General features: G+C 53.3%; 2 protein-coding genes across 22 annotated transcripts in view; one reads left to right on the forward strand and one right to left on the reverse strand.

Moving 5' to 3' along the window:
* The window catches only part of efemp2a (EGF containing fibulin extracellular matrix protein 2a), a 35,556-nt gene extending 22,738 nt beyond the window's left edge, over positions 1 to 12,818 (forward strand). For all 14 annotated transcript variants that reach the window (XM_073031278.1, XM_073031276.1, XM_073031279.1 and 11 more), the window contains 4 exons: positions 6,385 to 6,504; positions 8,558 to 8,684; positions 9,150 to 9,345; positions 12,530 to 12,818. In XM_073031278.1, coding sequence (XP_072887379.1) covers positions 6,385 to 6,504; positions 8,558 to 8,684; positions 9,150 to 9,345; positions 12,530 to 12,691 — 605 coding nt within the window. In that variant the 3' untranslated portion in view covers positions 12,692 to 12,818. The remainder of the gene's footprint in view (positions 1 to 6,384; positions 6,505 to 8,557; positions 8,685 to 9,149; positions 9,346 to 12,529) is intronic.
* Positions 12,819 to 15,613: 2,795 nt separating this feature from the next.
* Positions 15,614 to 23,530, reverse strand: part of mus81 (MUS81 structure-specific endonuclease subunit) — a 202,677-nt gene continuing 194,760 nt past the window's right edge. For all 8 annotated transcript variants that reach the window (XM_073031287.1, XM_073031285.1, XM_073031284.1 and 5 more), the window contains 2 exons: positions 16,422 to 16,505; positions 15,614 to 16,088 (listed from right to left, as the gene is read on the reverse strand). In XM_073031287.1, the coding sequence (XP_072887388.1) occupies positions 16,022 to 16,088; positions 16,422 to 16,505 (151 nt within the window). In that variant the 3' untranslated portion in view covers positions 15,614 to 16,021. The remainder of the gene's footprint in view (positions 16,089 to 16,421; positions 16,506 to 23,530) is intronic.

Raw genomic sequence — 23,530 nt, forward strand, 5'->3', positions numbered from 1 at the left:
AACTTTCCCTCTCCCACCGGAAACTTTCCCCCTCCCACCAGAAACCTTCTCCCCCTCTCCCACCGGAAACTTTCTCCCCCTCTCCCACCGGAAACTTTCTCCCCCTCTCCCACCGGAAACCACCTCCCCCTCCCACCGGAAACCTTCTCCCCCTCTCCCACCGGAAACTTTCCCCCTCCCACCAGAAACCTTCTCCCCCTCTCCCACCGGAAACTTTCTCCCCCTCCCACCGGAAACCTTCTCCCCCTCTCCCACCGGAAACCACCTCCCCCTCCCACCGGAAACCTTCTCCCCCTCTCCCACCGGAAACCACCTCCCCCTCCCACCGGAAACCTTCTCCCCCTCTCCCACCGGAAACTTTCCCCCTCCCACCAGAAACCTTCTCCCCCTCTCCCACCGGAAACTTTCCCCCTCTCCCACCGGAAACTTTCTCCCCCTCCCACCGGAAACTTTCCCCCTCTCCCACCGGAAACTTTCCCCCTCTCCCACCGGAAACTTTCCCCCTCTCCCACCGGAAACTTTCTCCCCCTCCCACCGGAAACTTTCCCCCTCTCCCACCGGAAACCTTCCCCCCCTCCCACCGGAAACTTTCCCCCTCTCCCACCGGAAACTTTCCCCCTCTCCCACCGGAAACTTTCTCCCCCTCTCCCACCGGAAACTTTCCCCCTCTCCCACCGGAAACTTTCCCCCTCTCCCACCGGAAACTTTCCCCCTCTCCCACCGGAAACCTTCTCCCCCTCCCACCGGAAACTTTCCCCCTCTCCCACCGGAAACTTTCTCCCCCTCCCACCGGAAACCTTCCCCCTCTCCCACCGGAAACCTTCCCCCTCTCCCACCGGAAACCTTCCCCCTCTCCCACCGGAAACTTTCTCCCCCTCTCCCACCGGAAACTTTCTCCCCCCCCCCACTGGAAACTTTCCCCCTCTCCCACCGGAAACTTTCTCCCCCTCTCCCACCGGAAACTTTCTCCCCCTCTCCCACCGGAAACTTTCTCCCCCTCTCCCACCGGAAACTTTCTCCCCCTCTCCCACCGGAAACTTCCCCCTCTCCCACCGGAAACTTTCTCCCCCCCCCCCCACCGGAAACTTTCTCCCCCTCCCACCGGAAACTTTCTCCCCCTCCCACCGGAAACTTTCTCCCCCTCCCACCGGAAACTTTCTCCCCCTCTCCCACCGGAAACTTTCCCCCTCTCCCACCGGAAACCTTCTCCCCCTCTCCCACCGGAAACTTTCTCCCCCCTCTCCCACCGGAAACTTTCTCCCCCTCTCCCACCGGAAACTTTCCCCCTCTCCCACCGGAAACTTTCCCCCTCTCCCACCGGAAACTTTCTCCCCCTCTCCCACCGGAAACTTTCTCCCCCCCTCCCACCGGAAACCTTCTCCCCCTCTCCCACCGGAAACTTTCTCCCCCCCTCCCACCGGAAACTTTCTCCCCCTCTCCCACCGGAAACTTTCCCCCTCTCCCACCGGAAACCTTCTCCCCCTCTCCCACCGGAAACTTTCTCCCCCTCCCACCGGAAACTTTCTCCCCCTCCCACCGGAAACTTTCTCCCCCTCTCCCACCGGAAACTTTCCCCCTCTCCCACCGGAAACCTTCTCCCCCTCTCCCACCGGAAACTTTCTCCCCCTCTCCCACCGGAAACTTTCTCCCCCCCTCCCACCGGAAACTTTCTCCCCCCCCCCCACCGGAAACTTTCCCCCTCTCCCACCGGAAACTTTCTCCCCCTCCCACCGGAAACTTTCTCCCCCTCCCACCGGAAACTTTCTCCCCCTCTCCCACCGGAAACTTTCCCCCTCTCCCACCGGAAACCTTCTCCCCCTCTCCCACCGGAAACTTTCTCCCCCTCTCCCACCGGAAACTTTCTCCCCCTCTCCCACCGGAAACTTTCCCCCTCTCCCACCGGAAACCTTCTCCCCCTCCCACCGGAAACTTTCCCCCTCTCCCACCGGAAACTTTCTCCCCCTCCCACCGGAAACTTTCCCCCTCTCCCACCGGAAACTTTCCCCCTCTCCCACCGGAAACTTTCCCCCTCTCCCACCGGAAACCTTCTCCCCCTCCCACCGGAAACTTTCTCTCCCTCTCCCACCGGAAACTTTCTCCCCCCCCCCCCACCGGAAACTTTCCCCCTCTCCCACCGGAAACCTTCCCCCTCTCCCACCGGAAACCTTCCCCCTCTCCCACCGGAAACCTTCTCCCCCTCTCCCACCGGAAACTTTCTCTCCCCCTCTCCCACCGGAAACTTTCTCCCCCTCCCACCGGAAACTTTCCCCCCTCCCACCGGAAACTTTCTCCCCCTCTCCCACCGGAAACCTTCTCACCCTCTCTCACTGGAAACTTTCTCCCCCCTCCCACCGGAAACCTTCCCCCCCTCCCACCAGAAACCTTCTCACCCTCTCCCACCGGAAACTTTCTCCCCCTCCCACCGGAAACCTTCCCCCCCTCCCACCAGAAACCTTCCCCCTCTCCCACCAGAAACTTCCCCCTCTCCCACCGGAAACTTTCTCCCCCTCTCCCACCGGAAACTTTCCCCCTCTCCCACCGGAAACCTTCTCCCCCTCTCCCACCGGAAACCTTCTCCCCCTCTCCCACCGGAAACCTTCTCCCCCTCTCCCACCGGAAACCTTCTCCCCCTCTCCCACCGGAAACCTTCTCACCCTCTCTCACTGGAAACTTTCTCCCCCTCCCACCGGAAACCTTCCCCCCCCTCCCACCAGAAACCTTCCCCCTCTCCCACCAGAAACTTCCCCCTCTCCCACCGGAAACTTTCTCCCCCTCTCCCACCGGAAACTTTCTCCCCCTCCCACCGGAAACTTTCCCCCTCTCCCACCGGAAACCTTCTCCCCCTCTCCCACCGGAAACTTTCTCCCCCTCCCACCGGAAACCTTCCCCCCCTCCCACCAGAAACTTTCCCCCCCTCCCACCGGAAACTTCCCCCTCTCCCACCGGAAACTTTCCCCCTCTCCCACCGGAAACTTTCTCCCCCTCTCCCACCGGAAACTTCCCCCTCTCCCACCGGAAACTTTCCCCCTCTCCCACCGGAAACCTTCTCCCCCTCTCCCACCGGAAACTTTCTCCCCCTCCCACCGGAAACCTTCCCCCCCTCCCACCAGAAACTTTCCCCCCCTCCCACCGGAAACTTCCCCCTCTCCCACCGGAAACTTTCCCCCTCTCCCACCGGAAACTTTCTCCCCCTCTCCCACCGGAAACTTCCCCCTCTCCCACCGGAAACTTCCCCCTCTCCCACCGGAAACTTCCCCCTCTCCCACCGGAAACTTTCCCCCTCTCCCACCGGAAACTTTCTCCCCCTCTCCCACCGGAAACTTTCTCCCCCCCTCCCACCGGAAACTTCCCCCTCTCCCACCGGAAACTTTCCCCCTCTCCCACTGGAAACTTTCTCCCCCTCCCACCAGAAACCTTCTCCCCCTCTCCCACCGGAAACTTTCTCCCCCTCCCACCGGAAACCTTCCCCCCCTCCCACCAGAAACTTTCCCCCTCTCCCACTGGAAACTTTCTCCCCCTCCCACCGGAAACCTTCTCCCCCTCTCCCACCGGAAACCTTCTCCCCCTCTCCCACCGGAAACCTTCTCCCCCTCTCCCACCGGAAACTTCCCCCTCTCCCACCGGAAACTTTCCCCCTCTCCCACCGGAAACCACCTCCCCCTCTCCCACCGGAAACTTTCTCCCCCTCCCACCGGAAACCTTCTCCCCCTCTCCCACCGGAAACTTTCTCCCCCTCCCACCAGAAACCTTCCCCCTCTCCCACCGGAAACTTTCCCCCTCTCCCACCGGAAACCACCTCCCCCTCTCCCACCGGAAACTTTCTCCCCCTCCCACCAGAAACCTTCCCCCTCTCCCACCGGAAACCTTCCCCCCCCTCTCCCACCGGAAACCTTCTCCCCCTCCCCCACCGGAAACCTTCCCCCCCTCTCCCACCGGAAACCTTCCCCCCCTCTCCCACCGGAAACCTTCTCCCCCTCTCCCACCGGAAACCTTCCCCCCCCCCTCTCCCACCGGAAACCTTCTCCCCCTCTCCCACCGGAAACCTTCCCCCTCTCCCACCGGAAACTTTCTCCCCCTCCCACCGGAAACCTTCCCCCCCTCTCACCGGAAACCTTCTCCCCCTCTCCCACCGGAAACCTTCTCCCCCTCTCCCACCGGAAACCTTCTCCCCCTCTCCCACCGGAAACTTTCTCCCCCTCTCCCACCGGAAACTTTCTCTCCCCCTCCCACCGGAAACCACCTCCCCCTCTCCCACCGGAAACCTTCTCCCCTCTCCCACCGGAAACCTTCTCCCCTCTCCCACCGGAAACCTTCTCCCCTCTCCCACCGGAAACTTTCTCCCCTCTCCCACCGGAAACTTTCTCTCCCCCTCCCACTGGAAACTTTCTCTCCCTCTCCCACCGGAAACCTTCTCCCCCTCTCCCACCGGAAACTTTCTCCTCTCCCACCGGAAACTTTCTCCCCCCTCACCGGAAACTTTCTCCCCCTCTCTCACCGGAAACTTTCTCCCCCTCTCTCACCGGAAACTTTCTCCCCCCTCACCGGAAACTTTCTCCCCCTCTCTCACCGGAAACTTTCTCCCCCTCTCCCACCGGAAACCTTCCCCCTCTCCCACCGGAAACCTTCTCCCCCTCTCTCACCGGAAACTTTCTCCCCCTCCCACCGGAAACTTTCCCCCTCTCCCACCGGAAACCTTCCCCCTCTCCCACCGGAAACTTTCTCCCCCCTCACCGGAAACTTTCTCCCCCTCTCTCACCGGAAACTTTCTCCCCCTCCCACCGGAAACCTTCTCCCCCTCTCTCACCGGAAACTTTCTCCCCCTCCCACCGGAAACTTTCCCCCTCTCCCACCGGAAACCTTCCCCCTCTCCCACCGGAAACTTTCTCCCCCTCTCCCACCGGAAACTTTCTCCCCCTCTCTCACCGGAAACTTTCTCCCCCTCCCACCGGAAACCTTCTCCCCCTCTCTCACCGGAAACTTTCTCCCCCTCCCACCAGAAACCTTCTCCCTCCCTCCCACCGGAAACTTTCCCCCTCTCTCACCGGAAACTTTCTCCCCCTCTCTCACCGGAAACTTTCTCCCCCCTCCCACCGGAAACCTTCTCCCCCTCTCCCACCGGAAACTTTCTCCCCCTCCCACCGGAAACCTTCTCCCCCTCTCTCACCGGAAACTTTCTCCCCCTCTCTCACCGGAAACTTTCTCCCCCTCTCCCACCGGAAACTTTCCCCTCTCCCACCGGAAACTTTCCCCCTCTCCCACCGGAAACCACCTCCCCTCTCCCACCGGAAACTTTCTCCCCCTCCCACCGGAAACCACCTCCCCCCCCCCCCCTCACCGGAAACTTTCTCCCCCCCCCCCCACTGGAAACTTTCCCCCTCTCCCACCGGAAACTTTCCCCCTCTCCCACCGGAAACTTTCCCCCTCTCCCACCGGAAACCTTCTCCCCCCCCCCCCACTGGAAACTTTCTCCCCCTCCCACCGGAAACCACCTCCCCCCCCCCCCCCCTCACCGGAAACCTTCTCCCCCCCCCCCCCACTGGAAACTTTCCCCCTCTCCCACCGGAAACCTTCTCCCCCCCCCCCCTCACCGGAAACTTTCTCCCCCCCCCCCCACTGGAAACTTTCCCCCTCTCTCACCGGAAACTTTCTCCCCTTAAAGCTACACCCTCTATATGTGACATTTCTGTCCTCTGTCTCTGTGCCTCTCGTAATCTTACAATCTTTCATTCGGTCTCTCCTCATCCTCTGATGTCCTGAGCAAACTGAGCCAAGATTGAAGGTTGGGAGTGGGGGGGCTTGGGATGTCAGAGCTGTGGTCGGCAGGGCAGAGAGCGGGGGGAGTGGGAGATGGTGCCACCCCGGGTTGAGGAAGTGGATGAACAAATGCAGGGGTTGGTTGTTGTATTCCAGCCAATATCCAAGGTCTGGGAGGGAGGCGGTTTTGCTGGTGGGGGGTGAGGTTAACGTGTTAATGGTTGTGTTTGACCCAAATGCTGGAGGAACTCAGCAGTTCAGGCAGCGTCTACAGAAAGGAACAAACAGCCAGCTTTTCGGGCTGAGACCCTTTCGAGACGTCGACTGTTTATTCCTCTCCAGAGTTTCTCCTACATCTCTGGTTTTCCACCAGACAGAACCAGTGGAATTCCCGCTGCTTAAGGAATTTGTATGTTCTGCCTCGTGACCACGTGGGTTTCCTCCTACACAGTTCAAAGACACACCAGTTGGTAGGTTAATTGGTCATTGTAAATTGTCCCGTGATTAGGTTCGGGTTAAATCGGGGCTGGTCTGATTCCGCGGCCTATCACAGTAAATCTGCAGAATCTCTTGTATCGGCCCCCGACCGTCACCGCTCAGTTAACCCTGTGCCACTCTGCCTTGCCCCAGACATCGACGAGTGCAGCTATTCGAACTACCTGTGTCACTACCAGTGCGTCAACGAGCTAGGCAGCTTCTCCTGCGTCTGTCCCAAAGGATACCAGCTCCTCGGCACCAGGATCTGTCAAGGTAATGACTCGAGCTTCCCTCCCCAAGATGGTCAGATTCCACGAGCTGCTTCCTGAAAGCTCCAGAGACCCAGGTCTGATCCTGACCATCAGACATACGAGCAGAATGAGGCCATTTGGCCCATCGAGTCTGCTCTGCCATTTCATCATGGCTGATCCTTTTTATCCCCTCCTCAGCCCCACTTCCCGTAACCTTTGATGTCCTGTCCAATCAAGAACCCATCAATCTCTGCCTTAAATATACCCAACAGCCTGTGGTAACAAATTCACCCTCTGGCTAAATAAATTTCTCTGCATCTCTGTTTCAAATGGACACCCTTCTATCCTGAGGCTGTGCCCTCTTGTGAAGCTGAGAAGACCATCGGGGTCTCTCTTCCCGCCATCACGGACATTTACACTACACGCTGCATCCGCAAAGGAAACAGCATTATGAAGGACCCCACGCACCCCTCATACAAACTCTTCTCCCTCCTGCCGTCTGGGAAAAGGCACCAAAGCATTCGGGCTCTCACGACCAGACTGTGTAACAGTTTCTTCCCCCAAGCTATCAGACTCCTCAATACCCAGAGCCTGGACTGACACCTTACTGCCCTATTGTCTTATGCAGTCCTGGATAGGTATGTAGTCTAGTGTAGCTTTCTCTGTGTTGTTTTTTTACGTAGTTCAGTCTAGTTTTTGTACTGTGTCACGTAACACCATGGTCCTGAAAAACGTTGTCTCATTTTTACTGTGTACTGTACCAGCAGTTATGGTCAAAATGACAATGAAAGTGACTTGACTTGTCCTAGACTCCCTCACCATGGGAAACATCCTTTCCACATCTACTCTGTCTAGGCCTTTCAACATTTGAAAAGTTCCAATGAGATCCCCCCCTCCCCCCCATCCTTCTGAATTCCAGTGAGTACAGACCCAGAGCCATCAAACATTCCTCGTATGATAACCCTTTCATTCCTGGAATCATCCTTGTGAACCTCCTCAGAACCCTCTCCAATGCCAGCACATCTTTTCTAAGATGAGTATTCACAATACTCAAGGTGAGGCCTCACCAGGGCCTTATAAAGCCTCAGCGTCACATCCCTGCTCTTTGTGTGTGTGTGTGTGTCTGTGTGTGTGTTTGTGTGAGTGTGTGTGTGAGTGTGTCTGTGTGTGAGAGTGAGTGCATGTGTGTCTGTGTGAATGTGTGTGTGTTTGTGTGTGTTTGTGTGAGTGTGAGAGTGTGTGTCTGTGTGAATGTGTGTGTGTTTGTGTGAGTGTTTGTGTGTGTGTGTCTGTGTGTTTGTGTGAGTGTGAGAGTGTGTCTGTGAGTGAGTGTGTCTGTGTGTGAGAGTGTGCGAGTGTGTCTGTGAGTGAGTGTGTCTGTGTGTGAGAGTGTGCGTGTGTGTGTGTCTGTGTGTGAGAGTGCGTGTGTGTGTCTGTGTGAGTGTGTGTCTGTGTGTGAGAGTGAGTGCGTGTTTGAGAGTGTGTGTGTGTGAGTGTGTCTGTGTGTCTGAGAGTGTGTGTGTGTCTGTGTGTGAGTGTGTGTGTGTGTGTGAGTGAGAGTGTGTCTGTGTGAGTGAGTGTCTGTGAGTGTGTGTGTGTGAGTCTGTGTGTGAGTGTGTCTGTGAGAGTGTGTGTCTGTGTGTGAGAGTGTGTGTGTGTGAGTGTGTGTGTGTCTGTGTGTGTGAGAGAATGTGTGTGTCTGTGTGTGTGAGAGTGTGTGTGTCTGTGTGTGAGTGTGTGTGTGTGTGTGTGTCTGTGTGTGTGTGTGTCTGTGTGTGTGTGTGTGTGTGAGTGTGTGTCTGTGTGTGTGTACGTTCCCCCTGTGACCACGTACTTCCCCTGGGCGTTCCGGTTCCCTCTCACGTCCCAGCGATGTGCAGCTGGCGAGTTCTCTGACCGCTGCGAACTGAACACACACAGTGATGAGAGACCGTGTGATCGCTGTAGAGGCTGAGTGGGTCACAGAGGCGCTCGACTCCCCAACCTGTTAACACACCTGCCCCCCGTCACCACTTCCCCGACTCTCGCCAACCCCTCCCCGCCCACTGAGCGCCTGCCTCTCTGCCTCCCCGCAGACGTGAACGAGTGTGAGACGGGCCAGCACCAGTGCGCCGAGGAGCAGTACTGCACCAACGTGTACGGGGGCTTCCGCTGCGTGCCGCGGGACCACTGCCAGGAGCCCTACGTCCAGGTGTCCGACAAGTAAGCCCCTTCTGTCCTCACCCCGACCCAAGGGCAACCGGTGGGGTCCACAGTCTGGGGGCGGGTAGAGGAGGGGAACCAGTTACTCTCCTGGGGTGGGAGGGGGTGAGATTGAGGACAGTCCCGGAGGGGCGGGGGTCAGTGCCTGGTAAACTTCCACAGCACACCCTGTAAAGTGAAGGGAGGGAGGTGTCCTGCCCCATCGCCACTGTGGCGGGTAATCGTGAACCTAGCACGCGGAGATCCCAAAGCAGCCTCTTCCCCGTCTGAGAGGTGGCGGAATTGAGGGCGGGGGTGGGGTGATGTTACTGTTATCACACCGCCCATGGGCCAGTGGGGATGGGTGGGATTTAAGGTCCAGTAGGGCGATTGGCAGTACGGCAGCCCCCTCACCCCGCGCGTGTGGGAGGTGGGTTGGGGTCTCGGGAGTGACGATTGAAGCTGTGGTACGCCTGGTGCTTGCAGCCGCTGCCTTTGCCGGTCCTCGGACGCGGCGTGCGAGGACAAGCCGGCCTCCATCGTCTTCCGCTACATGAGCATCACGTCGGAGCGCAGTGTCCCCTCCGACATCTTCCAGATCCAGGCCACCAGCATCTACCCGGGCGCCTACAACACCTTCCGCATCAAGGCCGGCAACGAGCAGGGGGAGTTCTACATCAGGGTGAGTGCAGCCTCTCGTGTCTGCTGCTGCTCCCCGTGTCCTATACAGAGGTCCGGGTCCAGACGGAGACCCCCAACACCTCTGCCCACCAGCCCCTCCTCGCCATGTGAAGCCCACCTTCCATTCCCCCTCCTCTTCAAACCCTCCCCTGCACCAGAACTCTCCCATTTTCCCAGCCTCGGTCCATATCTGTCAACCCCCTCTCCTCTGCCCTGCACTCCCCTAACATCACCCCACACCTCTCATCTCCCCTTCCCTCCACTCTCTTCACCCCTCCCCAGCTCTGCACCTCCACCCTCTCCTCAATGTACCTTGGTACACGTGACAATAACCACTTCACAAATGTAATCTTAGTCCTCTCAACTCAGATCGACGCTCTCGTTTTCCTGCCCGCCATCCTGCTCCCCTCCTCAGACCGTAAGGTATACGAGCAGAATGAGGCCATTTGGCCCATCGCATCTGGTCCGCCATTTAATCCTGGCTGACCCATTTCCCTCTCAGCCCCCGATCTCCTGCCTTCCCTCCCGTATCCCTTCACGCCCCAACCAATCTAGAATCTATCAACCTCTGCCTTAAATATACCCAATGACTTGGCCTCCACAGTCGCCTGTAGCAACAAAATCCACAGATTCAGCACCCTCTGGCTAAAGAAATTCCTCCTCATCTCTGTTCTAAAAGGACGCTCCTCTATTCTGAGGCTGTGTCCTCTGGTCCTAGACTCCCCACTATGGGAAACATCCTCTCCACATCCACTCTATCTGTGTCCTCTGGTTTTAGACTCTCCCTCCATAGGAAACATCCTCTCCACCTCTACTCTATCGAGGCCTTTCACATAGGTTTCAATGAGGGCACCTCTCATTCTTTGGAATTCCAGTGAGTACAGGCCTGGAGCCATCAAACACTCCTCATATGACAAGCCTTTCAATCCTGGAATCATTTTCGAGAACCTCCTTTGAGCCCTCTCCAGTTTCAGCACATCCTTTCTTAGAAAAAGAGGCCCAAAACGGCTCAAAATATTCCATGCGAGGCCTCACCATTGTTTTATAAAGTCTCGACATTACACCCTTCACAAAACGCTGGAGGGACTCAGCAGGCCAGGCAGCGTCTACGGAGTAAGAGTACAGTCGACGTTTCGGGCCGAGACCCTTCATCAGGACTGGAGAAAAATAGACGAGGAGTAGAGTTAAAAGGTGGAAGGTGGGGAGAGAGAAACACCAGGTTGATCTAGGCGAAACCAGGAGGGGGAGGGATGAAGTACAGAGCTGCAAAGTTGATTGGTGAAAGAGATGCAGTATTCGGCTGGAGAAGAGGGAATCTAAGAGGAGAGGACAGAAGGCCAAGGAATAAAGAAAATGGGGGGAGGAGCACCAGAGGGAGGTGATGGGTGGGCAAGGAGATAAGGTGAGAGAGGGGAAGGGGATGAGGAATGTTGGAGATTACTGGAAGTTTGAGAAATCGATGTTCATGCCATCAGGTTGGAGTCTACCCAGATGGAATATAAAGTGGTGTTCCTCCAACCTGAATGTGGCCTCATCACGGCAGTAGAGGAGGCCATGGATAGACATATCAGAATAGGAATGGGAAGTGGAATTAACATGGATTGCCACTGGGAGATCCTAATTTTTCTGGTGAAGTGGGCTTCCAATCTACGTCGGGTCTCTCTGATATACAGGACGCCACAACAGCAGCACCAGACACGGTAGATGACCCCAACAGACTCATGGGTGAAGTGTCACCTCACCTGGAAGGACTGTTTAGAGCCCTGAACGGTAGTGAGGGAGGAGGTGTAGCACTTATAAGTTCCACTTGCAAAGATAATTGCCAGGAGGGAGATCAGTGGGGAGGGACGAATGGACAAGGGAGTCGCGAAGGGAGCGATCCCAGCGGAAAGCAGAAAAGTGGGGGGGAGGAGGGAAAGATGTGCGTGATAGTGGGATCCTGTTGGAGATGGTGGAAGTTGTGGAGAATTATGTGCTGGATGTGGAGGCTGGTGGGGTGGTAGGTGAGGACCCATCTCTGGTAAGGTGGTGGGAGGATGGAGCGGGAGCAGACATATGGGAAATGGAAGAGACATGGTTGAGGGCAGTGTTGATGGAAAACGAAGGGAAGGCCCCTTTCTTTGAAGGAGGACATCTTTGTTCTGGAATAAAAAGCCTCAACCTCAGAGCAGATGCGGTGGAGGTGGAGGAATTGAGAGGAGGTGGCATTTTCACCAGTACCAGGTTGGGAAGAGGTATAGGCCAAGCAGCTGTGAGGGTCTATCACCTCCCTCTGGTGCTCCTCCCCCCTTTTCTTTCTTCCATGGCCTCCTGTTCTCTCCTATCAGACTCCCTCTTCTCCAGTCCAGTATCTCTTTCACCAATCAACTCCCCCCACCCCCCGTTTCACCCATCACCTTGTGTTTCTTCCTCCACTCCCCCACCTTTTCACTCTGACTCATCTTTTTTTCTCTGGTCCTGCCGAAGGGTCTCGGCCCGAAACTTCGACTACACTTTTCCATAGATGCCGCCTGGCCTGCTGAGTTCCTCCAGCTTTGCTTTGCTTGGATTTCCAGCGTCTGCAGATTACGTCCTCGCTTTTAGATTCTAGTCCTCTAGAAATGAATGCTAACGTTGCCTTAGCCTTCCTCACGACAGACTCAACCTGCAAATTAAAGTCAGAGAATCCTGCACGAGTCCCTTTGCACCTCAGATTTTTGTATTTTCTCTGCATTTAGAAAATAGCCTACACTTTTATTTCTTCTACCAACGTGCATGAGCATACACTTCCCGGCACCGTATTCCACAGATGCTGCTCGACCCACTGAGTTTCTCCAGCCCCTAGTGATTGCTTCCCTCTGCCTCCCGAGCTACCCTTCCCCCTTGTCGATACCATTCCCCGCTCCCAATGAGGGGCGTTGTGAAACGGCAGCTGTTGGATGCCTCGAGAGGCTGAGCGGCCTCTGTAGGTCAATAGAGACCAAATGGCCGTTGAAGAGACCGATTGGCCTCAGTGGCATGGGTTCCTACAGAAGGGTTTCGAGGGGCTAAGATTTTTGTAGGGCTGATTCGACCAGCCTCAGTGGGATGGGATTGAGAGATCTCTCTGTCCCGTGGTCGGGAGTTGGCGGTACGGGGGTCCGACACACAAAGCCGGCGGTCGTCTCAGGACTGGCCCTCACCTCTCTTTGTTCTGATCCCCGCAGCAAATCAACAACATCAGCGCCATGCTGGTGCTGGTCAAACAGGTGACGGGTCCGCAGGAGTTTGTCCTGGATCTGGAGATGGTGACCGTCAACCCGCTGATGTCCTACCAGTCGAGCTCCGTGCTGAGGTTGACCATAGACGTGGGCGCATATTCCTTCTAGGGAGAGAGAGGGGTGACGGAGCAAGCTCCCTCTTTAACAAAGACTGTTTGTGACCTATGCTCTGAACCTCTGAGTACTTGTCCCTTGTAGTTCTTTCATCGATAAACTCTGCTGAAGTCAAAACCAAGCTGCCGACGCTGTAAGTTTGAAGTTAAAAGCCGTGGATGCTGGGAATAAGAGGTGGCGGCCATTCAGCCCGTCACATGGCTGGTTTATTATCCCTCTCAACCCCATTCTGCTGCCTTCTCCCTGTACCCTTTTGACGCCCTGACTCATCAGGAACCCGTCAATCTCTTTATTTGTGCCCTCTGCTCCTAGACTCCTCAATGAAACATCCCCTCCATGCCCACTCTATCTAGGTCTTTCAATATTCCACAGGTTCCAATGAGATCTCTCCCCCCATGCCGTAGCTAATTGGGATTTACAGCACCATTTTACTGAGCGGAGAGACTCACGAGCCCTTGTATATAGGGTCCATTATATATGGGGGCAGGGCAAGGGGGGCGTGTAGTCAGTGTAACGCTACTAGAACGCCAGTGAGCTGGGTTCAATTCCTGCCGCTGTCTGTAGAGAACGTGCACCTTCTCCTCGCAACCTGGTGCCTCGGTTTCCTCCCACATCCCAGCCGTACGGGTTAACTGGTCACATGGGTGTAGATGGGCGGCGTGCTACCCCAATTCCATTTAATTCTCTCCAAACGTTACAGTATCGATCGTGGAAACTGTTCACGCTTAATGCCCTGAAACGTGGATTTACTCAGCTCCCCGACCTGACCTGCTGACTTTCTCCGGCGTTTTGTGGGATTTCCGGCATTTGCAGAACCTTTTGTGATTACCATGTAACAATTACAGCACGGAAACAGGCCATCTCAGCCCTTCTAGTCCGTGCCGAACGCTTACTCTCACCTAGTCCCACCGACCTGCACTCAGCCCATAACCCTCCATTCCTTTCCTGTCCATATACCTATCCAATTTTACTTTAAATGACAATACCGAACCTGCCTCTACCACTTCTACTGGTAGCTCACTCCACACAGCTACCACTCTGAGTAAAGAAATTCCCCCTCATGTTACCCCTAAACTTTTGCCCCCTAACTCTCAACTCATGTCCTTGTGTTTGAATCTCCCCTATTCTCAATGGAAAAAGCCTATCCACATCAACTCTATCTATCCCCCTCATAATTTTAAATACTATCAAATCCCCCCTCAACCTTCTACGCTCCAAAGAATAAAGATCTAACTTGTTCAACCTTTCCCTGTAACTTAGGTGCTGAAACCCAGGTAACATTCTAGTAAATCTCCTCTGTACTCTCTCTATTTTGTTGACATCTTTCCTATAATTCAGTGACCAGAACAGTACACAATACTCCAAATTCAGCCTCACTAATGCCTTGTACAATTTTAACATTACATCCCAACTCCTATACTCAATGCTCTGATTTATAAAGGCCAGCATACCAAAAGCTTTCTTCACCACCCTATCCACATGAGATTCCACCTTCAGGGACCTATGCACCATTATTCCTAGATCACTCTGTTCTACTGCATTCCTCAATGCCCTACCATTTACCATGTATGTCCTATTTGGATTATTCCTACCAAAATGTAGCACCTCACACTTATCAGCATTAAACTTCATTAACATTACAGTTAATGTTTTTGTTCCGAGGCCTCGTTTAACGATGGAACTTGGAATAGTTCTCCCTCCCGACCTGCCGAGACGTGTTTCAGACTTTACCTCGGGAAGATCCACAGGCTGGGAACCTTCGCCCTTACCCCCCAGGCTCGAAGGAAAGCAGGTCACAGGCCCGTCCACGCACTGAACCTTTATTTTGTTTCCTTTTAAAACAGTTCAATAGCACCAGGCTCTGCTTCACTGCCTCAGCTCCGGGCCGGGTCCAGAAACGTCCCAACTTGCTCATGGGGGACAAATTTCCGACAGGGCCAGGGGTGAGGGTGGGGGGGGGGAGGGGGGGAAGAATGCCAGCGCAGAGCACACTGCCACTTCTATAAAATCTCACACACAAAGCACAGACGTCACAAACAACGCACGGTAAATGTACCTCACGCACAATCCACAGGACCACATCACAGACAAAGACCTCACAATGATTTCTGAATACGTTAAACACTTAACACGAACAGCAACAAGCACTAACTTTGTAAATGCAAACACATCACGTAGAATAAAGCTACAGTTCCTGGTCTCCGGGCCCAGGCGGTGGTCGGCCTGGCTCTACCTCTCCCACCCTGCAACGAAGAGAGGTGGGATTGCACCTGCTCTCCCGGAACAGGAGCACTGCACGCCCTGGGTAACTCTTCCATGAGAGAGAAGAGCAGGTTAATTCGTAACAAGGACCACATGATGGCAAGGGCTGGGGATCGGAGAGTCAGAAACTTTGAAAACAGACAGAGAGGGACAAAGAGAGAGAGAGAGAGAAGGAGACAGAGAGAGAGAGAGAGAGCAAGAGGGAGAAGGAGAGAGAGTGAGAAAGACGGAGAGGCAGAGAGAAACGGAGAAAGAGAGGGAGAGTGCGGGGGGGGGGGGAGGGGAGAAAGGGAGAGAGAAAGAGCCAGAAAGGCAGAGAGAGGGATGAAGGAGAAAGAGGGAGAAAGACTGGAGAGAGGGAGGGAGGGGGGAAGGGGAGAAAAGGAGAGAGACAGAAGGGAAAAGGGATGAGAGAGATTGATAGAGACATCTGACAGATGGTTCCTGAGGGGAGAGAATGGTATCCCTTCCCCGAACTTGGGTTGGTTGCGTATAAAACCAGCACCGGCGTTGATGGCTGTGTGAGTGTAAGGACAGCATTGTGGTTCAGAATGACGCCTTTATCGGCCGCCATTCAGAATCAAGGCCTCCATTTACTCTAAAATCTGGTCCGCGCCCAAAATGACGCAAAGACCTTCCATTTAACTCATGATATTTTGTTTAAAAAAACATTGCTCCACCCCGCTGGGGAAAACGGTGGGCTGGATCTGTCTCTAAAAACAAGGTGTCGTGACACTTCGCAGCTAAAATCCGCGACCGAGTCTCCAGCTCCTTCAGGGGCGGTTTGGTGCCCGACTCCGGGTCAAGGCAACGTCTTGAGAAAGCGGATGAGAGGCAACACGTCTGTAGATCCTGCTCACCAGGAATTCACCGGCTTCCCTCTGGGAAATGGGGGGGAAGTGAAAGGGGAGGGAGGTGGAGGTGAGGGCTGGGGATGGGGGAGAGGGTAGGGGCAATAGGCCGAGAACTTGGTTCCATTTGATAGCAGCTCCTCGGGGTGGGTGGGTCTCCCTCGACGGGTGACAGTCGGGTCCCTCTGGCAGGCCTCACGGCAGTTATGATTCAGCAGAGAGGCCCCTCCGTGCAGTACAGCTGTGACACGGTCTTGCTCAGAGCTGGGCCCAGGTTCCTGTAGCGGGGGAGAAGGGCGGGGAGTGGCTTTACCACCGTACAGATCGTACCCCTCCCCCACGTCACTCTCACTTAGCGGGCAGGGTGGGCATCGTGGGGAGAGGGAGGCTGAGGAGTTTACCCCGATCAGGGTGGATTGACCTTCCCGCAGAACAGCCAGGCCCACCCTCTTCCCCCAACCCCGCCCCCCTTACACATCCCTCCCTAAACATCCATGCCAGACCCCAAAACCCAATCACTGAGCTTTGGGCCGTTGTAGAGGGGGCAGATCGGGCGGCCGGGGGTGTGAGACCCCATGGGCAGTGTGGTCACTACGATCGGGGGTACTCACCGCTGGGTGCTGCCACACTTGATGTTAGAAAGTAGCTTCTCCCGCCCCACTGCGGTTGGACACGCCTCATAGGCTTTCATCAGGCTGTCAATCAGAAGCAGAGTGTCAGTGAGTCCACCAATGGAAAGCTCAGATTACAGTCATGCAACCAATCAGAAACACTTGGCCCTGAGGCGCCTGGACAGCTCAGTCCACTGCAGCAAGTTACAACATGGGGGACCGTTCAGCCCTTCCAGTCCATGCCGGCTCCCAACGGGGAAATCCCATCAGTCCCGATCTCCCGCTGCCAACAGCATCTCAAACCACTTGCAACTTCGAACATACAACAGTACAGCACAGGAACAGACCCTTCGACCCACAATGTCTGTACTGAACATGGTGTGGGATTAAACTATGGAGGGAATGGACAGTCAGCAATTCAAATGGAGAGTCTACAGCAGGGATACTTAACCATGAATTTGGATGGGAAAAATATTTTGACTTTATTTTCACTAACCTCTAACTGAAATTTAGCATTTCCTTCAATTATGAACGTAGGCAACGAGCCCGTGTAGCATTAGCAGTGCCTGTGACTTCATCACGAATAGAAATCACAGCTACTTTCATACCACGTTACAATTGTTACAAATATCGTTTACAGCCACTACTTCAAAATTACGGTCATTATTAGACCTGCCGCTCGATTGAGCATGGTCAGTCTCTGCAACGTAGCTGGCCCACCTCTCGGGCAGCCCTGTATCGGATGTCCCACACGATGTGTGTGTGGCTTCGCCAAAGAACACCCCACAGTTTAATGTTCTTATTCAAGCTAAGCGACAACTGAAATGTCTCGTTATTTAATGGGTTAATAAAGTACTATATCACGACTGAGTTCTTAAAATATTTTGATAGCTGTATCTCAATATAATTGTTTTTTTTTATTTGTATATGTATTTTATTTTCTACATTTAAATATATTATTCTGAGAAGGGGTCCTTAGGATCAGGATCCAAATCAGGTTTAATATCACCAGCATTGTCGTGAAATTTGTTGTCTTCATGGCAGCAGTACAATGCAATACATAGTAATTTAAAATACTGCAAATTACCGTCAGTACAAATAGATTAAATAGTTAAATAAGTAGTGCAAAAAAGTATTGGGGTAGTGTTCATGGGTTCAATGTCCATTCAGGAATCGGATGGCAGAGGGGAAGAAGCTGTTCCTGAATCGTTGAGTGTGTGTCTTCAGGCTCCTGTACCTCCTCCCTGATGGCAGAGGGGAAGAAGCTGTTCCTGAATCGTTGAGTGTGTGTCTTCAGGCTCCTGTACCTCCTCCCTGATGGCAGAGGGGAAGAAGCTGTTCCTGAATCGCTGAGTGTGTGTCTTCAGGCTCCTGTCCCTCCTCCCTGATGGCAGAGGGGAAGAAGCTGTTCCTGAATCGCTGAGTGTGTGTCTTCAGGCTCCTGTACCTCCTCCCTGATGGCAGAGGGGAAGAAGCTGTTCCTGAATCGTTGAGTGTGTGCCTTCAGGCTCCTGTACCTCCTCCCTGATGGCAGAGGGGAAGAAGCTGTTCCTGAATCGTTGAGTGTGTGTCTTCAGGCTCCTGTACCTCCTCCCTGATGGCAGAGGGGAAGAAGCTGTTCCTGAATCGCTGAGTGTGTGTCTTCAGGCTCCTGTCCCTCCTCCCTGATGGCAGAGGGGAAGAAGCTGTTCCTGAATCGCTGAGTGTGTGCCTTCAGGCTCCTGTCCCTCCTCCCTGATGGCAGAGGGGAAGAAGCTGTTCCTGAATCGCTGAGTGTGTGCCTTCAGGCTCCTGTACCTCCTCCCTGATGGCAGAGGGGAAGAAGCTGTTCCTGAATCGTTGAGTGTGTGTCTTCAGGCTCCTGTACCTCCTCCCTGATGGCAGAGGGGAAGAAGCTGTTCCTGAATCGTTGAGTGTGTGTCTTCAGGCTCCTGTACCTCCTCCCTGATGGCAGAGGGGAAAGAAGCTGTTCCTGAATCGCTGAGTGTGTGCCTTCAGGCTCCTGTACCTCCTCCCTGACGGTAGCAATGAGAACAGGGCATGTCCTGGGTGGTGGGGGTCCTTAATGATGGACGCTGCCTTTCTGAGGCACCGTTCCTTGAAGATGTCCTGGATGCTACGGAGGCTAGTGCCCAAGATGGAGCTGACTCAAGGTGTAAAAAGAGGTTAAGAACCCTTGGTCTAGAAGTAGGGTCCCGACCCGAAATGTTGCCTGTCCATTTCCCACCGCGGATGCTGCCTGACCCCGCTGAGTTCCTCCAGCTCCTTTGAGTGTTGCCCCGGACATCCAGCATTTGCAGCCTCTTGCGTCGCTGAATACGGTCTAAAAGACCCCTTAAATGTTATGTTTGTATCTACCCCCACCATTCACTCTCCTGTTCAACCGACACTCTCTGGGTAAAAGAAAACCTGACATTGCTCATCTCCCCCCCACCCCCCCAACCAGGTTCAAATGCCTGTCCTCTCACACGATGTTTCTGCCTGGGCGGTGGGGGAGGAAGATTCGATTGTAGTGCAATGGAATCTCCATCAGGGAGGAGGTACAGGAGCCTGAAGACACACACTCAACGATTCAGGAACAGCTTCTTCCCCTCTGCCATCAGGGAGGAGGTACAGGAGCCTGAAGACACACACTCAACGATTCAGGAACAGCTTCCTCCCCTCTGCCATCAGGGAGGAGGTACAGGAGCCTGAAGGCACACACTCAGTGATTCAGAAACAGCTTCTTCCCCTCTGCCATCAGGGAGGAGGTACAGGAGCCTGAAGACACACACTCAGCGATTCAGGAACAGCTTCTTCCCCTCTGCCATCAGGGAGGAGGTACAGGAGCCTGAAGGCACACACTCAGCGATTCAGGAACAGCTTCTTCCCCTCTGCCATCGGGGAGGGGGTACAGGAGCCTGAAGGCACACACTCAACGATTCAGGAACAGCTTCTTCCCCTCTGCCATCAGGGAGGAGGTACAGGAGCCTGAAGACACACACTCAGCGATTCAGGAACAGCTTCTTCCCCTCTGCCGTCTGATTTCTGAATGGACATTGAACCCACGAGCACTACCTCAATACTTTTGCACTCTTTTTGCACAACTTATTTAATTTTTATATAGATCTTATTGTAATTCATAGTTTTCGCTGCCACAAAACAGGTGTCAGTGATAATAAACCTGATTCTGATAGTGTCGCAATACTGTCGCCATCTTATCTACTTCTACCACTCTCCTGACAGCCTGTTCCGTGAGGAAATTGCTCCACCACGCCTACTGGGGCGTAGGCTGCCATCAGCGGCTCGCCCTAGCCCTCTGTCCTGGGCCGATCTTTCAAGCTGCCCCCAGGTGTGGCCCATTGAAGATGTTTGCTCTTGCAGGGATGAGGTCCCTGGAGCGACTGTAGCTCTGGGATTCTACAGGATGGGATTGTGAGCCTCACGATAACCCTCCTCCATTGGCAGCCGGACTTAGGACCATCTGTGGCAAAGTAATGTAGAAACATAGAAACCCTACAGCACCATACAGGCCCTTCGGCCTACAAGGTTGTGCCAAACATGTCCCTACCTTAGAAATTACCTAGCCCTCTATTTTACTAAGCTCCATGTACCTATCCAAAAGTCTCCTAAAGACCCTATCGTATCCGGCTCCACCACTGTTGCCGGCAGCCCATTCCATGCACTCACCACTCTCTGTGTAAAAAACTTACCCCTGACATCTCCTCTGTGTCTACTTCCCAGCACCTTAAACCTGTGTCCTCTTGTGGCAGCTATTTCAGCCCTGGGAAAAAGCCTCTGACTATCCACACGATCAATGCCTCTCATCATCTTGGACACCTCTATCAGGTCACCTCTCATCCTCCGTCGCTCCAAGGAGAAAAGGCTGAGTTCACTCAACCTATTCTCATAAGGCATGCTCCCCAATCCAGGCAACATCCTTGTAAATCTCCTCTGCACCCTTTCTATGGTTTCCACATCTTTCCTGCAGTGAGGCGACCAGAACTGAGCACAGTACTCCAAGTGGGGTCTGACCAGGGTCCTATATAGCTGCAACATTACCTCTCGGCTCTTAAACTCAATCCCATGGTTGATGAGGGCAATGCACCGTATGGCTTCTTAACCATAGGGTCAACCTGCGCAGCAGCTTTGAGTGTCCAATGGGCTCAGACTCCAAGATCCCTCTGCTCCTCTACACTGCCAAGAGTCTTGCCATTAATACTACATTCTACCATCATATTTGACCTCCCAAAATAAACCACCTCACACTTATCTGGGTTGAACTCCATCTGCCACTTCTCAGCCCAGTTTTGCATCCTATCAATGTCCTGCTGTTTTTATCTGCAATTTGAGAAGGATAAGGGCAGCTCGGAGGTGTCAGTGTTGCAGATGAACAAGGGAAACTATGGAGCCATGAGGGAGGAGCTGGCCAAAGTTGACTGGACGGATAGCCTAGCAGAAAAGACAGTGGAACAGCAATGGCAGGTATTCTTGGGAATAATGCACAAGGTGCAAAATCAGTTCATCCCCCAAAGGAAGGATTCAAAGGGGGCAAAGGGGCCACAGTGGTTGACAAAGGAAGTCAGAGATTGCCAAGCATTAAAAAAAAAAGTATGACAGAGCTAAGGTGAGTGGGAGGACAGATGATTGGGAAGTTTTTAAGGAACAACAGAACTTAACTAAAAAGACAATAATACGGGGAGAAAAAATGAGGTACGAACGCAAGCTAGCCAGGAATATAAAGGAAGATAGCAAAAGCTTTTTTAGGTATGTGAAGAGAAAAAAGATAGTTAGGAACAATGTTGGGCCCTTGAAGAATGAATTGGGTGAAATTGTTATGGGAAACAGAGAAATGGCAGAAGAATTTAATGAGTACTTTAGATCTGTTTTCACTAAGGAAGACACAAGTAATCTCCCAGATGTATGGATGGGCCAAGGACATAGGGTAACAGAGGAAATGAAACAGATTGACATTAGGAAGGAAACGGTGATGAGAAGACTGATGGGACTGAAGGCTGATTATTATCTGAACGGTGTAGAGTTAGGTAAGGGAGAAATATAAAGAGATCTAGGAGTCCTTGTTCATCAGTCACTGAAGGTGAATGAGCAAGTGCAGCAGGCAGTGAAGAAGGCTAATGGAATATTGGCCTTTATTACAAAGGGAATTGAGTACAAGAGCAAGGAAATCCTCTTGCATTTGTACAGAGCCCTGGTGAGACCACACCTGGAGTATTGTGTACAGTTTTGGTCTCCAGGGTTAAGGAAGGACATCCTGGCTGTAGAGAAAGTGCAGCGTAGATTCACGAGATTAATTCCTGGGATGTCTGGACTGTCTTACGCAGAGAGGTTAGAGACTGGGCTTGTACACGCTGGAATTAAGGAGATTGAGAGGGGATCTGATTGAAACATAAGATTATTAAGGGATTGGACAAGATAGAGGCAGGAAATATGTTCCAGATGCTGGGAGAGTCCAGTACCAGAGGGCATGGTTTGAGAATAAGGGGTAAGTCATTTAGGACAGAGTTAAGGAAAAACTTCTTCTCCCAGAGAGTTGTGGGGGTCTGGAATGCACTGCCTCGGAAGGTAGTGGAGGCCAATTCTCTGGATGCTTTCAAGAAGGAGCTAGATAAGTATTTTATGGATAGGGGAATCAAGGGATATGGGGACAAGGCAGGAACCGGGTATTGATAGTAGTTGATCAGCCATGATCTCAAAATGGCAGTGCAGGCTCGAAGGGCCGAATGGTCTACTTCTGCACCTATTGTCTATTGTCTAACAGCCCTCCATACTATCCACAACACCCCAACCTTTGTGTCATCAGCAAATTTACTAACCCATCTCTCCACTTCCTCATCCAGGTCATTTATAAAAATCACAAAGAGAAGGGCTCCCGGAATAGATCCCTGAGGCACACCACTGGTCACCGACCTCCATGCAGAATACGACCCATCTACAACCACTCTTTCCCTTCTGTGGGCAAGCCAGTTCTGGATCCACAAAGCAATGTCCCCTTGGATCCCATGCCTCACTACTTTCTCAATAAGCCTCGCATGGGGGTACCTTATCAAATGCCTTGCTGAAATCCATATACACTACATCTACTGCTCTACCTTCATCAATGTGTTTAGTCACATCCTCAAAAAATTCAATCAGGCTCGTAAGGCACGAACTGCCTTTAACAAAGCCACACTGACTATTCCTAATCATATTATGCCTCTCCAAATGTTCATAAATCCTGCCTCTCAGGATCTTCTCCATCAACTTACCAACCGCTGAAGTAAGACTCACTGGTCTATAATTTCCTGGGCTATCCCTACTCCCTTTCTTGATTAAGGGTACAACATCTTCCCGCAGCAGCCTGGGGTACATCTCATCCGGTCCCAGAGACTTATCTAACGTGATGCTTTCCAAAAGCTCCAGCACATCCTCTTTCTTAATATCTACATGCTCAAGTTTTTCAATCCACTGTAAGTCAACCCTACAATCGCCAAGATCCTTTTCCGTAGTGAACACTGAAGCAAATTATTCATTAAGTATCTCTGCTATCTCCTCCGGTTCCATATACACTTGATTGGTTCTATTCTCTCACATCTTGTCCTCTTGCTCTTCACATACTTGTAGAATGCCTTCGGGTTTTCCTTAATCCTGTCCACCAAGGCCTTCTCATGGCCCCTTCTGGCTCTCCTACTTTCATTCTTAAGCTCCTTCCTGCTATCCTTATAATCCTCTAGATCTCTATCGTACCTAGTTTATTGAACTTCTGTAAGCTTTTCTTTTCTGCTTGACTACATTTTCAACAGCTTTTGCACACCGTGGTTCCTGTACCCTACCATTCTTTCCCTGTCTCATTGGAACGTACCTATGCAGAACCCCCTGAATATTTGCCACATTTCTGCCGTACACTTCCCTGAGAACATCTGTTCCCAATTTATGCTTCCAAGTTCCTGCCTGACTCCCCTTACTCCAATTAAACGCTTTCCTAACTTGTCTGTTCCTATCCCTCTCCAATGCTATGGTAAAGGAGATAGAATTGTGATCACTATCTCCAAAATGCTCTCCCACTGAGAGATCTGACACCTGACCAGGTTCATTTCCCAATACCAGATCAAGTACAGCCTCTCCTCTTGTAG

The sequence above is a fragment of the Hemitrygon akajei genome, chromosome 28, assembly GCF_048418815.1.
Source record: "Hemitrygon akajei chromosome 28, sHemAka1.3, whole genome shotgun sequence".
NCBI classification, from domain to species: domain Eukaryota; kingdom Metazoa; phylum Chordata; class Chondrichthyes; order Myliobatiformes; family Dasyatidae; genus Hemitrygon; species Hemitrygon akajei.